Source organism: Rattus rattus, chromosome 2, assembly GCF_011064425.1.
Source record: "Rattus rattus isolate New Zealand chromosome 2, Rrattus_CSIRO_v1, whole genome shotgun sequence".
Lineage (NCBI taxonomy): Eukaryota > Metazoa > Chordata > Mammalia > Rodentia > Muridae > Rattus > Rattus rattus.
In genome coordinates this window covers 85,534,906-85,547,876 of record NC_046155.1, presented here as the reverse complement: position 1 = coordinate 85,547,876, position 12,971 = coordinate 85,534,906, and the positions used below count along the sequence as shown (strand labels likewise).

The 12,971-nt window shown below is 47.7% G+C and overlaps 1 protein-coding gene across 1 annotated transcript in view; it reads right to left on the bottom strand.

The window, feature by feature from the left end:
- Positions 1–12,508, bottom strand: part of Sox6 (SRY-box transcription factor 6) — a 540,795-nt gene extending 528,287 nt beyond the window's left edge. Inside the window, exons 1-2 of the mRNA XM_032892841.1 lie at positions 12,402–12,508; positions 11,877–12,059 (exon numbers count right to left, since the gene is read on the bottom strand). Coding sequence (XP_032748732.1) covers positions 11,877–12,040 — 164 coding nt within the window. The 5' untranslated portion in view covers positions 12,041–12,059; positions 12,402–12,508. The remainder of the gene's footprint in view (positions 1–11,876; positions 12,060–12,401) is intronic.
- Between the last annotated feature and the right edge of the window lie 463 nt (positions 12,509–12,971).

Genomic DNA, 12,971 nt, shown 5'->3' with positions numbered 1-12,971 from the left:
GATTTCTACAGTTTCAAAGTATTGCTTTTCACATGGAGTATAAAAGAGAACGTCATCACATATTTTCATGCTATAAAAACGTAAAACAGAAGATTTCTGGATTCTTCTCTAAACATTTTGAAATTTCCCAATATTATATTCTATGCAAGTTACTGAGGAGTCCTAAATATATTAGCATTGTAAAGCACAAATAACTAGGCAGTTGACTTTTAATGTGGTTTATTAGTTTATAGTGGATTGCACCATCTACAATTAACCTCAGAAAATAACTCACATCCTTCCTAAAGATGTAAGTTTTTTGAGTGAATGGTAAAATGGGTGATATATTAGGGGTCTTAGAGGAGCAAGAAGAGATTCTGAATATAAACAAGCCATCATTCTGGTAAAAGGAAATACAAACAACTAGAATAAAAATAGTTGACGCACAAAAGCCATAATGAGGGGGTAGCTCGAAAAATAACTTCGACTTTGAATGGTTTGGATGAAATACAAATTATCCACAGAAAAGTGTGGACTGGCATAAATGTTTGTACAAAATCATAAGTGTATTTCAAGAAGTATGCAGAGGCACCAGCCTGCATGATGCACAGGGCCCGGAGATGCTCTAAGTGCCAGTGCAGAGCCCAAACCACCGCATCTTAATTACCATGCAGCCTCAGATATATTGCCTTTGATATGGAAATGTTCTTGTTCTCTCATCTTCACATATGGTCTCATGCACAGAAATCTTTATCTGATTCATAAAAAATAAACTAGAATCCAATCTCAACACCTGACCTCAGTGCTTAGAAGTTTTTTACTAAGCGTGGTGTCACTATAAAAAGAATGGCTAATATTGGTGCAAAGTTGGCTATTTTGAGCAATGATATGAAGGATTTGAGTTAAGAATTGAATCAATACTGCCTCTCTGAGATTTTAGGGTTTCCTGTTCCCTTTTTTAAGACTACCACAGATTTGAAGAAGAGCATCAGCATCCCGCTTTGGAGGTGAGAGCCTGGAAGAGAGTTAAATTTTATTCCATTTCCCTATCCATGCTCTTCAGTTAATATTTTTATCCAAACTATGACAATCAGATACTATATACTTGAAAAGCTCCACCAAAACCATAATGCAAATTTTGAACTATTTCCAGTTTGACTAAATGTCTAAAAATAATTAGCTGAAAAGCCTTACCCTCTTCTATAGAAGAAGGAAAATAAAAACATCCTTCCTAAGAATGACTAATGAATATATAATGAGAGGATGGTAAGAGCTCTGATGCCACGCACCAAAACAATTAATGTCCAGATAACAATTGAAAAACTTAATTGACAAGGCCATACTGTTCTTTAAAATGTGCTTGTGTCTAGTAAAAATTGCTTTCATATATTTCAAAACACTAGTTTTTTAAACTGGACTGTTTTCACATTTGGGACATAATCACAAGGAAATACAGAACCAGCTGAGGACATGAAATGCTACCGTTGTGCAGCACCTTATTTCTCGCTGTTGAAAGAAAAAACAGAGAACCATATTCTTAAGCAAGTTGCATTCCAAACCCCAGAGCTGGTTCATTTCTTCTTCTAAAAAAGCACTAAGTGCTTATTTTGTTCATGTTAGCATGTTTCTATAATACCTGCCATCATTAAACCCCATATAGCCACATAACTCCATCAATGGGAAATGGCCTAGGTTAATTTTTAAAAAACATATACAGTAACATGACACATCTAACCTCATGACGGCAGATATTACACCCATCTGCAAATCGTCTCCCAGCATGTTATCTGTGTTTTATCATTTCTAGTACCTGTCTGTGCCTGATATGGTACTGATATGGTTTCTTAGACACATTTCTAGGGAATGTTCTGCTTGACTTCAAAAACATCAATTGATATACATATACCCATCCCTAAACTATGTTTAAGCAAATAGTTCTCTTAAACCCAAACTACAATTTCATAAAATGCTGTTTTAAGTAGTAGATACATATACATGATATAAATATAGATGTGTGAGTTATATCACTAGTGGATTAAAATAACCAATATGAAAAGATAGAAAATACTAAAAGCTTTAAAACCAACGTGTTACCTTATTCTCAAGAAATACCAATACTTCTAGTACCTATTGTATTAATTGAAAAAGAATTATATAAAATATTTCAGATTTATGATATTTAAGAAAATATGTGTAGGAATTTGATCATTGACTTAAAACCCAATAGCTCCTAAAACAAGACAAATAAAATTTTATATAAAACCTCAATAATGCCACCAAAATTTATCATTTATTTGTTTAAAGTTCTACATTTTGAAGCTGTATAAAGGAAGATTTACTGGCTATGCTGACATGTTGTAAGTCTTTGCTTTCCCTTATAAAGAAAATGCCGCTGCTTTCTGCTCTACTGAGAGACGCTTCATGGACAACACTCTCGGAGCATCTCACTCCATCTGAGAGTGGTGCTGAGGGCATGAGCGTCAGCTGCAGACACAGGCACATGGTCACTGCTTGGTAAGTAGTCTCCTAACATTGGTGTTTACAATATATTGTTGAGTATTGTAGTTATGCAATATAGCACAGAGTACCATACCTCATAATTCTAAAAAACTCAATTTTTGCATTTTAATTTAAAAGGACATATAGTCCAAGAGAACATTCCTTTTTTTCACTTCTAGAATAACAACAAAAAAAAGCAACAACAAACCAGATAAACAATAAACAAAATCTTCTCAGCCTGTCATAGTAAGAAATGCAAATGCAGAAGGGCAGAGGAGAAAGAGGTGTTAGTGCTCATGAAGTGACTAAGGGTGTCAGCTTGCCTGAGGAATACATGGTCTCCTGGTATCTAGGTACTGGTCACTTGATGTCTTTGGCCATAAACTAGATCCAATGACTTACAGTGCACATTGGCTTTCAAAATGTGAGCCATTTAGTGGTTTGTTCCCTTTTCTTAAGAACTGGGACAATATAATGTCTCTGATAAGGTCTCTCAAATATTTAGAAGAAATCTACATGTCATTTTGCCTATCTATATGCTTTTTATTCAACAAAGACCCTCTAGAAAGTGCATCGGTAAAAATTCCGGGGCTGAGAGACCTAAAACTTCAGCTATCACCTTGGTCATGCTATAAGAAAATACTGCACTGGCTCCATCAAAGCAAGTGAGACTTAGTCAGCCATGTGCCCACTTCTCATCTGCTCCACTAAACCTCTGGAAGGTTTGGGGTACATGTTTGCTCATTTGTTCTGAAATACAGCGAATCTTTCCAGTACTATATCTGAGAGGCCTAGAAGCAAGGGAAGGAGGCGAATTGATGCCAGTGCCTAATGCTGAGCGCTGAATTCCACAGAGAGTGCACAGAGTGGCAGAGGGATGACAGAGGAGGAAGGTCGTGTTTGAAACTGCACAAGTCTGGTCTGCACGGGGGTAGCAACCTTAAAGCTGGCCTCAGGCTACGATGTCCAAGAAAGCTGCACAAGAAACTCTAGCATCCATCTGAGCAGACAGGAAGACAAGGCTCTATTCCAAGAACCCCAGGCTGAACAGGAATGAGAAGAGAAACAACAGATCTGCCCAGCTCCCGGATCCACTAGCAACCCCAAGCAACTAGGCCTGAAGCCGGAGCAGAAACTACAATCAGGCACTGACACTAAATTACTGTGAGAGACCTCTGAAGTGAGCAGTTCTAAAGTCCCTTCCCAAGCCAAGACATAAGGTACCAAGGCTGGCTGTCCCCAGTAAATAAGTGCACACAGAGGGGTTTGAGCAGATTCCCCAGGGCAGGCAGCATGTGGGTACCGATGTTACCAGATTCTTTCTGCTCTCCCTTTCCCAGCCCAGTCTGCAACCTGCCGCTGATGTTGGGTACCCTCTCCTAATCAGCTCTTGCCCCTTAGCCGAAAACTAAAAACTGGAGAAGCAGAAAAGGCAGAAATCAAAAGAGAGGCGTCATGGCCAGTCTTTCTAGCCAGGGCCTCCCCAGGCTCTCTTGGCGGGTTAGGCTTCCCTTGGGAATCCTGTAATCCAGAGCTGAACTGAGCTACTCAAGTCAGCCAAGCCCGTGCCTATGGACCTTGGGGATGAGGTGCTGAGTGCGCAGGCTAATTATACATGTGGCATTTGGGCAGCCAACTGTCCAGTTGACACCTTACCTTATGAGGAAACGTCCACCCCACCAACTGTTCAAAACAAAATGCCATCTCGGGATCAGCTTCGCCTGCTCTGGGCCGGCTCAGGGTTGCCTTTCCTACCGCCTCTCGAACTTAGCACAAGAATGTGGCCTAGGGAGGCCAGTCGCAGGCAGGCAGGCCCGCCAGGGTTGGGGGGACAGGCGGGGCGGGCCTTGCCAGGTGTCTGTCCTGTCCCCCCTCACTATGGACCAGCTCGGGAACGTAACCACTTGACCTTTTTATTCACCAAACCCACCTTCTAGAAATAGACTGGGCGGGGCTGTGTCTGTTCTCGGGACCAGGGGGAAAACCCGGACATGTGACTACAAAGGACAGAAGAGAGGAGACCCTGGTGGGCGGGGGGAAGGGGCATTCTCTCCACTGGGTTGCTGGCTGGGCGGTTCCGCCAGAGTCAAAAGCCAAGCCACTGGAGTTCACTCTGGAGCCCAGCGTCCAGCACCGGGAAGTCACCCGTACTCCCTTTCAGACAGTGAAAGTGGTGGTCCCGAGCCTAGTCCATTGTGCCACTGGGACAGCTTTGGGCTATCTTGAGACTGAAACTTCAAGTTCGGCCCTTACAGGAGGCGACACACAGAAGCAGCCTAGAACAGCCCATCTTGCTAACTAGCAGCCCTGCCAGCCACAGTAAATGACTTATTTTAGACCACAAACAGGAGCGGCTGTCAATAACTGGTCATTCACACAAACAAACATTTTCATACTTGGTCAGAATCAGACAAGCTTAAATAAAACTCAAAAGACGCCGGAAACGACCACCTTTTATCTGTCCGAACACACCAATTCTTTTTATCTTAAAGCTGCGCGGACCCGGAGCTAATCTGTCCTCCGCAGAGCCCGGCCGTTCCTTTGCAGCAGTTCAGCCCCAGCAGCCTTTGCATAAGCCCGGGTCCTTCTATGCACTGCCCTTTAAGGGAGAAAGCCGAAAGCAGCTCCCCCGGGGCAGGCGGGCCTCGCCAGCACCGCCTCCCGCCCAGGGCCCAGCCGGTGCTGCGAACATCGGCCCGCAGCAGATAGGGCAGCGGGCAGCGGGTAGCGGGCCGGGCAGAGAGCCTAGAGGGACGAAGGTTGCGGGTCAGGCTCAGAGCCGAGGGTGCCGGCTGAAGCGCAAAGGACCTGGAAGTCGAACCCGCGCGAGCCTTACGGGGCCGCCCCTCGCCCACGCCGCCAGCGGGCCAGCCTGCGCAGCAAGCGTGCTGAGCAAAGAGGACCACCGTTGGGTTGCGAACTGCCTTGGAGTTCGGTGTGTGTATTGCTGAGAAGACCATAAAAAGTAAAGTGCAGTAATGGAGGGAGTGAGGGGAACTGGAACTCGAATGTCCCGGGAAAGTCGTGGGCAGCCCTGGTGGTGGAGGGCGAGGAGCGAGCGCGCGGCTTCTAGCCACCCGGGTTTTCTTTAGTTCTCCGGGCAAACTTCACCCCTGGTGAGGAGTGCTATGGAGATCCTGGAGTCCCGCCCGCCCTAGGCCAGCGACAACCCCACAACTAACCAACGATCCCAAACCGAAATGGGAGGTTCAGAAGCCCAGCGGGTCCTCCGGGCCCCTGCTCCCCAGACTGGCTGACACTGACGCCTCTTAGAACTGTGGCGGCGCAGTCACACCGCGAATCAACCCGACACTTTTCAAGAAAACAAAATATTCATTCGCTAAGAAAACTTACTTCGCATTTAGTTTGGGGTGGGGGGCAGTTTAGGTCGGCTCTAAGGGAAGCCCGTTTTGTCCAGGTTAGATTTTGTCTACTTATGGATCTGCCCTTGGGTGAGGGTTTAATTTATGGCTTATGCATTCTTTTAAGGTCGATTTACATGACCTCCGGCTACAACTGAGACTGCCGAGGAGGGCACTCCAGCCGTCAGTCGGCCAAACCCACAATTACAACAGCCCTCCCCCCATCTTCTGTGGCTTAGACTCCCCTGGCAAGCTACTGTTCGTTCTCTCTCTCTCTCTCTCTCTCTCTCTCTCTCTCTCTCTCTCTCTCTCTCCTTCCTCCCTCCTCCCTCCCTCCCCTTTCTTCCTCTACCTTTCTCTTGTTTCTTCTTTTTATGACTTTACTTTTTGATATTATGAATAACATGAAATATCACTTTGAAAGTTTCGCTAAAACTTTCTCAAAACCCAAGCAAGCATGCCGCGATGAAAGATCCAGTGTTTCACAAAGCCCTCAAGATGTTGCCCTCTTGTGGGTACAAAGGGCATTGCCAGCCAAGAGCCCCATCTGAACCCTAAGCTGGAGGACAGAGCGAGTGAAAGGAAGAGAGGAAAGAGGGGAGAGGGGAGAGGGGGGAGGGGAGAGGGGGAAGAGAGGGAGAGAGAAGGAGAGAGAGAGAGAGAGAGAGAGAGAGAGAGAGAGAGAGAGAGAGAGAGAGAGAGAGAGAGAGAGAACACTAACACAACACAGTAGGCACACCAACTTCTTCCACCCCACACTTGTGCGAACTTCCATGAAATACCTACCTCGAACTTTACGGAGACTTAACAATTCACTCTCTAAGCCACCTGACTTCTTTTTCATATCATTCCCACTTCTATAGATTATCTACTTGGGGAGGCGAAGGTGGAGGAATTAGGTGGGCCAAGAGGGCAGACAGATTTCCGGACGAATACTTGCGATGGCGATAACACTTCTGCTGTCAAAGGTGGCTTTGGTTGTCTCTCCCTGCCCTTTTGCCTCGGTGTCCTACACACAGTTATCTGCGGCTACAACGTGTGTTTTCTCGGAGTAATTTGGGGAAGGGGTGGGGGCAAGAAAACCAGAAACCCGCCACGCAGATCTGTCACCGCCTCCGGAGTAAGGCACAACTCTCCAAGAGAGGCAGGCATCCTGAGGAACAGCGAGTCCACAGCAAGCGAGCGGCGCCGGGCCCCTTTCTCTACCTCGGCTCGCCCGCCTGCCTGCCCGCCGGCTAGCGCCCTCCTCCCAGTCCCCTCCGGGCCAGCCTTGACTCTGCCAAGGGCTGCGCTCGCCTTCCTCGCGTCCCTCCGCTGTCCCACCCCAGCCGCCGTCCCCGCGCAGAGAAACTAACCCCAGAGGTGCCGGGAAGGGCAGGAGTGGGAGGCGCTGAGGCTGGTGCCCAGCCTGGCGCGGGGCTCCTGTCCCCTGCCCCCTCCGGCGCCCCAACAGGTAGCTCGCACTGCTGCTCTCTCACTCAGCCTCCCTCGCTCTCTTAAGTCGCTCGCTCCGTCCCGGTTACCTGGGCGGGCTCCAGGATGGTACCTCACGGGAGGGCTCCTTGTGCGCTGCGCCGCGGGAGTAAAAGGCATTAAAGAAAAAGGGAAAGATACAAATTTTAAAAATTAAAGAAAGGGGAGTCGGTGCTAGGTCAATTAGCTGAGCCTGGGGAGCAAGGGAACAGGTCCCCAGCGCTGCGTCCCGGCCTGCCGCCCGTTAACTCAAGTCTGCGGGGGTGTCCTGTCCCGGGCCCTGGGGGGAGCGCTGAGCGCACAAGTTTGCTGCCGGGGTGCCAGGAGGTGCACGCGGAGCCGGGTGACAGGGGGCTTCCCCCCTTGAAACAAGTGGAGGCGATGGTTAGTGCTGTCAATCTTGGCAATCAGTGTGAGCGGCCATGTCGTAAGTATTCAAAGCATTTCCCGTCGTGCAACATCAGAAAGTGAGTGGCCAGGGCATTGATCTGAGAGAGGGAGAGGAGGCAGGGCTCCCCTCCCAGACAACACAGGCAAGATGAGACAAGAGGCGAAGGAGGCAGCAAGCCAGGCGGGGCGGCTGGGAGGGAGGGGGAAGGGCTGGGGAAGAAGGGAGGGGAGAGCAGGAGGCAGAGGCAAGAGCAAGCCTCTGAGAGAGGAGGGCAGAGAGATCGGCTAGAACAGAGACTGGAATTAGAGAACGCGCCCCGGGACGCAGAGAGTGGAGCAACGGTTACAGGGGGATGAAGAGGAAAGAGATTCCGGGCAAAAGGGAACAAGGAACAAGAACTAGGTGGGGGCGAAGCAGGCTGAAAAGAAAGGGCCGAGGGAGCATGGGTAAGGGGCTGGGACTGCCGGAGAAGGAACCGAGAAAAAGGTGAAGTGAAGCGGGAGAAAGGTAGGCAGCTCTGAGAAAATGAGGAGCAAGGCGAAGCAAAGGCGTCAATTGGCAAGAAAGTAGAGGTGGCCCTTTGAGCTTCAGAAAAGTTAAGTGACAAGGTCTGAAGGTTAAAAACTACTCATACTAAACTAGAAGGTCCTAGTGGTTGAGGGAGACACTGAAGGAGAAGGACAGGGAAGGACGTGGACCAGGGAGGAGAGAGATGGCTTTGGGGGCGAGTAATGCAGATGAGAGAGAAGTCAGCAGAGTGGAGAGAAAAGGATGCAGGAAACAGAAATCATAAAACCATCAATGCGTAAAACCTCAGTGAATGGGGAAGAAAAACTTAAATAATATAGGAGAAACTAAAAGAAAAAGAAATTGGCATAACAAATCCCTAACTTTGTGGGTAGTCTTGTCCTGGAAGCCATATGACTGATAGAGTTCACAGGATAAAATTTCTATAAAAAGATATGTGCAAACACCACAGAAGGCTTCATACCTGTACAATAAATAAAATGGCTGAACGTCTATCCTAAAGAACTGAGTGGGTGACACATGTGCATTAACTCAGCCTTGCAAAGACACACTGGAAGGGACAATCTCAAATGCCTGAGCTGGAGCCTGGAGACGTTGAAAAGTTTCAAGTCGACCAGAATAGCACATAAAATTGTATATTCAGATATAAACAATTATTTAATAAAAAGCACTGCCTCCCAATAAAATCCCTATCCCAGCTCAAGATCCCCTTTTGAGCCATGTGTAGGGTGAACTAATGCTGTGACGGATGCAAAATGCCTAAATGAGTAGAGGCCTGGAACTTTATCTCAAGGCAAAGACAACTGGAGGACCAGAAACAGAGGGAACATTGATGGTGTCAGTAGTTGAGAAAAGAGAAAGAGGTAAGTGAGAAAACTATCTGTGACCTCACCAGGTTGCTAGCAAGAGGCAGTGTGCAAAAGGTGAGGTTGGCCTGCCTCAGGCAAGGCCCAGAAGAAAGAAAAGGAAGGAAGGAAGGAAGGAAGGAGGCACGCACTGAGGTTAGTGGAAACCTATATCAGGAACAAAGCTAGGAGCGAGGTTCTAGTTAATCAACATAACCTGCAGAGACTTTAAAGGCTTCTACTTTGTAAAAACTGACAAAAGAGAGCTCCTTTGAGATGCCTTCTAAGGAGAAGGCTCAGGAATGATGACCAACAAGAGGAAGACCTCCCATAGATAGAGGCAAGAATAAAAGAGGGAAAGCCTCATCTTTGTTAGCCAGGCAATGGAAGGAACTGGCTCCTAATGCATACTCCATGTTAATTAGCTTCCATATGAACTCCAAACAAGAGAGAGGTGGGATGGAGGCGGACAGCCTGGAAGAAGCCAGAGACTGGTTGTTTCTGTTCCTTGGAAAGCACAGAGTGTGAGGGTTCCGAGTTTGGAGGCTGCATGTTTAAATGGCCTGATGAAAGCTGCCTGGGAGGAAAGTAGTCCTGGGCAAGAAATGTTGAGATTTCCATTGCTCATAACTGCATCTAGGTAGTGGAACTAGAGAGCCAGGAGGTGTAATCTCCAGCACCTAGCAGGCCAGATGTTTACCTAGCAGGGTTCCTTAGAATGCTGGGCCGCCCTAAGACCTAACGTCCAAGGGAAGCTCAAATCTGCACTCCCATCTTAGAAAGCTCCCCCATTTGTTTTTGAGCGAGGCTCCACTTGGCCCAGCTCTGAATTCCTGAGCCTTGAACTCTTCAGCTGCCTCAGCTGCCTTCCTTAGAATTCAAACTAGGGTGCCAGAAATCCTGTCCAAATCCTACAGGTCGAACTAAATGACCTACCCTAAAAGAGAAGAAGCGCCAAGTTAGGTGTCAATGACCAATTCGCAGGAAGAGTCATTCAAACAGATGAGCCATTGCATAAGCAAATATGGGCGCCACTGGGTTCCTCCTAATTGCTGAGGCAGGTTTGGCTTTCCCAACAACAGCCCAATGGTCTTTTTAAATCACAGAGTACTCCGGGATCTGGGAAACAGACCCAGCCGACCAGAAAGCAGGCCGCTGGGCTGGCGGAGGCAAGAAGGAAAAGAAAACGTTACCAAGATTTCTGTGATCCAAGGCCCTAGTACCCTCTGCAAAGGAGTTCAAGAGACCTCTTTAGATTTCAAGTCATAAACTAGTAACAGCATAGATGGCTGAGGGGCAAACGACCTAGAGCAGGTGACAATGTTGTGTCCCAAAGGAAAGAAACTAAAGTTTGGGCTCTGGGCATCACAATCCAGAGGGCACCGAGTGACATGTGGCCCGGGGGAAATAGGGGTGTGTGCTTGCTAAGGGTTTCCTCCAAAGCCTTGAGCACCAGCTGTACTACGCAAGTGGGCGAGGCAGAGAGCCAGGCATCCGCTGATGTGGTGGGCTTTCCACCTGATCCGCACCGCCTGCGGGTTCCAAGAAGTCTATGAAGGGCACCCGACACCGCATCCCAATCCTGGAACACACACGCTCACTTCTCCTGGGGTCGGGAGCCATCTCCACACGAACCCAGGCTTTGAAATGCCAGGACTCAGAAGGAAAGAAGAGGCCAGCGGGAGGGGCTGACTTACCTGCGTGCTGCGGTTGCTGCCTGGGCGCCCGCTGTGTTTGTGTCCCTTTGCACCTCGACCAACCAAAGGCAACTCGGCTTTGCTAAGTTTGGCCTCGCACCTCCAGAGAAGAGGCACGAACTGTGAGACAAGGCGCGCACGGTTCCTGGAGAGAGGTTTCCCCCTGAACTTGGGACGGGGCAACGCAAATAATCCTGCTTCAGAAGTTAGTATTTAAAACACCCACGCAAAAAAAAAAAAAAAAAAAAAGGAAAGGAAAGCAAAGGAAAGGAAAGGAAAGGAAAGGAAAGGACAGAACAGAACAGCCGTTAAAACCTCGAGTTCTCCCTGTGAAAGGCTCACTTACACCAACCGAGCGGATCATTCAGACCTACATGACTTCATCTTAAGGTGGTCAACTTCTCCCAGAAAGGGCTTCATAGCTACTGTGTGAACAGGACAAAGATGTCACTCACTCCAAAACACCAAGGAGAACTTTTAACAAAACGAAGAGTATGTGAAAGAGTGTAAAAGGCAAAGGGGAAGTTGAAAAACTTTAATTACAGCGTGGAGAAAAGTTTTCGCCATTGGTCTCCTTAACCCTGGATGACAAACACCCGAATGCTCCAGCAGCCCGCGGCACTTTAAGTTTGGGAGAAGCAGATCATATCAACTCCCAAATAACAGTGCCCTTGGGACAGTCAGTGCCTCAAAGAGGTTAGAACTCCTGTTTCAGCAACAAAAGCAAACCGTGAATAATATTCTTCGTCCTTTAAGATGTCATTTCGCAGAAGGACAAGGCATGCGCCTGGACTTTAAGCGGATGGAGAATAACATTAAATTTCATTTGAATCTGAGCGACATCCAGTTGAGAAAAGCACAGCCACGGTGACAGAAGCAACAGAGCACCGTCACAAAGAAGGTAAGGAAAGTGGTAAAAATACATGAACTTCTGTTTTCAAAAAACAATAAAATAAATAAAAAGTAAGTTTTATAGACATGCCTTTCCTAGCTTAGGAAAGTTCATTTCCCAATGTGCTTTTGCTGTCAAAGGTGCAAAGCCAAGGCGAGGGAGTGCGTGGCTGGAATCTGCATGCTGATAAGAGAAGGGTGATGTACTTACAGTGACAGAGGGCAGGCTGCGGGAGAAAAGCTGTTTGTGTTAGCCTTCGAGTTACCCAGGGCTGCAGTGAGAGCCGAAGGGAGGAGGCGTGGGAGTGCCCGTCTGCGTACACCTTCACCGCGTCTCATTACATCTGCCAGCCTCTCTCTCCCTCTCTCTTTCATTTCCACATTCCCTTTGTTCCTGAAAAAAAATCTACACGTCACATCAGAGTCCCCAGATGCAGTCTACACCAAAGAAAAAAATGAATAATTCAATCAAACTGTGCATAGTCTCTAAGGCAATAAATCTATCGCACTTAAAGAAACGAAGGGTAATTACTACCATAGAATTAGAATAAGGCCAAAGACCAGAGATGTCGCTGAGTCTCTGGATAAACTCCACAGTCAAATAAAGTTTCATTTATTTAATCCTTTTTACATCTCGAACGGAAAGTCAGACAAAAAAAATTTAAACTTATTTTAGAGCTATTCGCGTCTTTTGAAACACGGTCTAGAGAGTGGGGGAGGGTATTGGAGGGTCTACCTTGTTCAAAAGCTCCCAAAGACATCAGCTGAGCGCCAAGCACAGACACCAACCAAGACAATGCGTGCCGGTGGAGCCTGTCCAGAGCCCATTTCTCCCACTCCACCCTCCTCCACTCCCCTCTCAACAGCAGAGCGCCCTCCGCTTGCCCACCACTGTGACTCGATAGGAGGGCAGCTGTAATCTGAGAGCCTTACCTGCGGCAGTGCGAAGACCCAAAAGAAACCGTCTTTCGCTGCCACCAACACCCCGTGCCATTCCTACGCACCCCTCCAAAGTCCTGTAACCATCTAGATCTTCCATCTGCCTACGAGAAACTGTATACCGGATTTCCCCCCACCCCCCAGGACTGAATGGAAGCGCTATACGGAACTGACTTCTGGATATGCCCTGGGTTGAGTTAAAGCGATGTCTGGAAAGGAAAAGAAGGGGAGGAAAAAAGGAGGGGGCAACTCAAGCCCTATCCAAGTTAGTCAGAAGGCGGTGTTAGGCGGGAAGCGCCTACGGGAGAAACAGCTGGGCTGCACACTGGCCATGCAGATCGCAGTTCTAGGAACCGTGTCCTTCGTC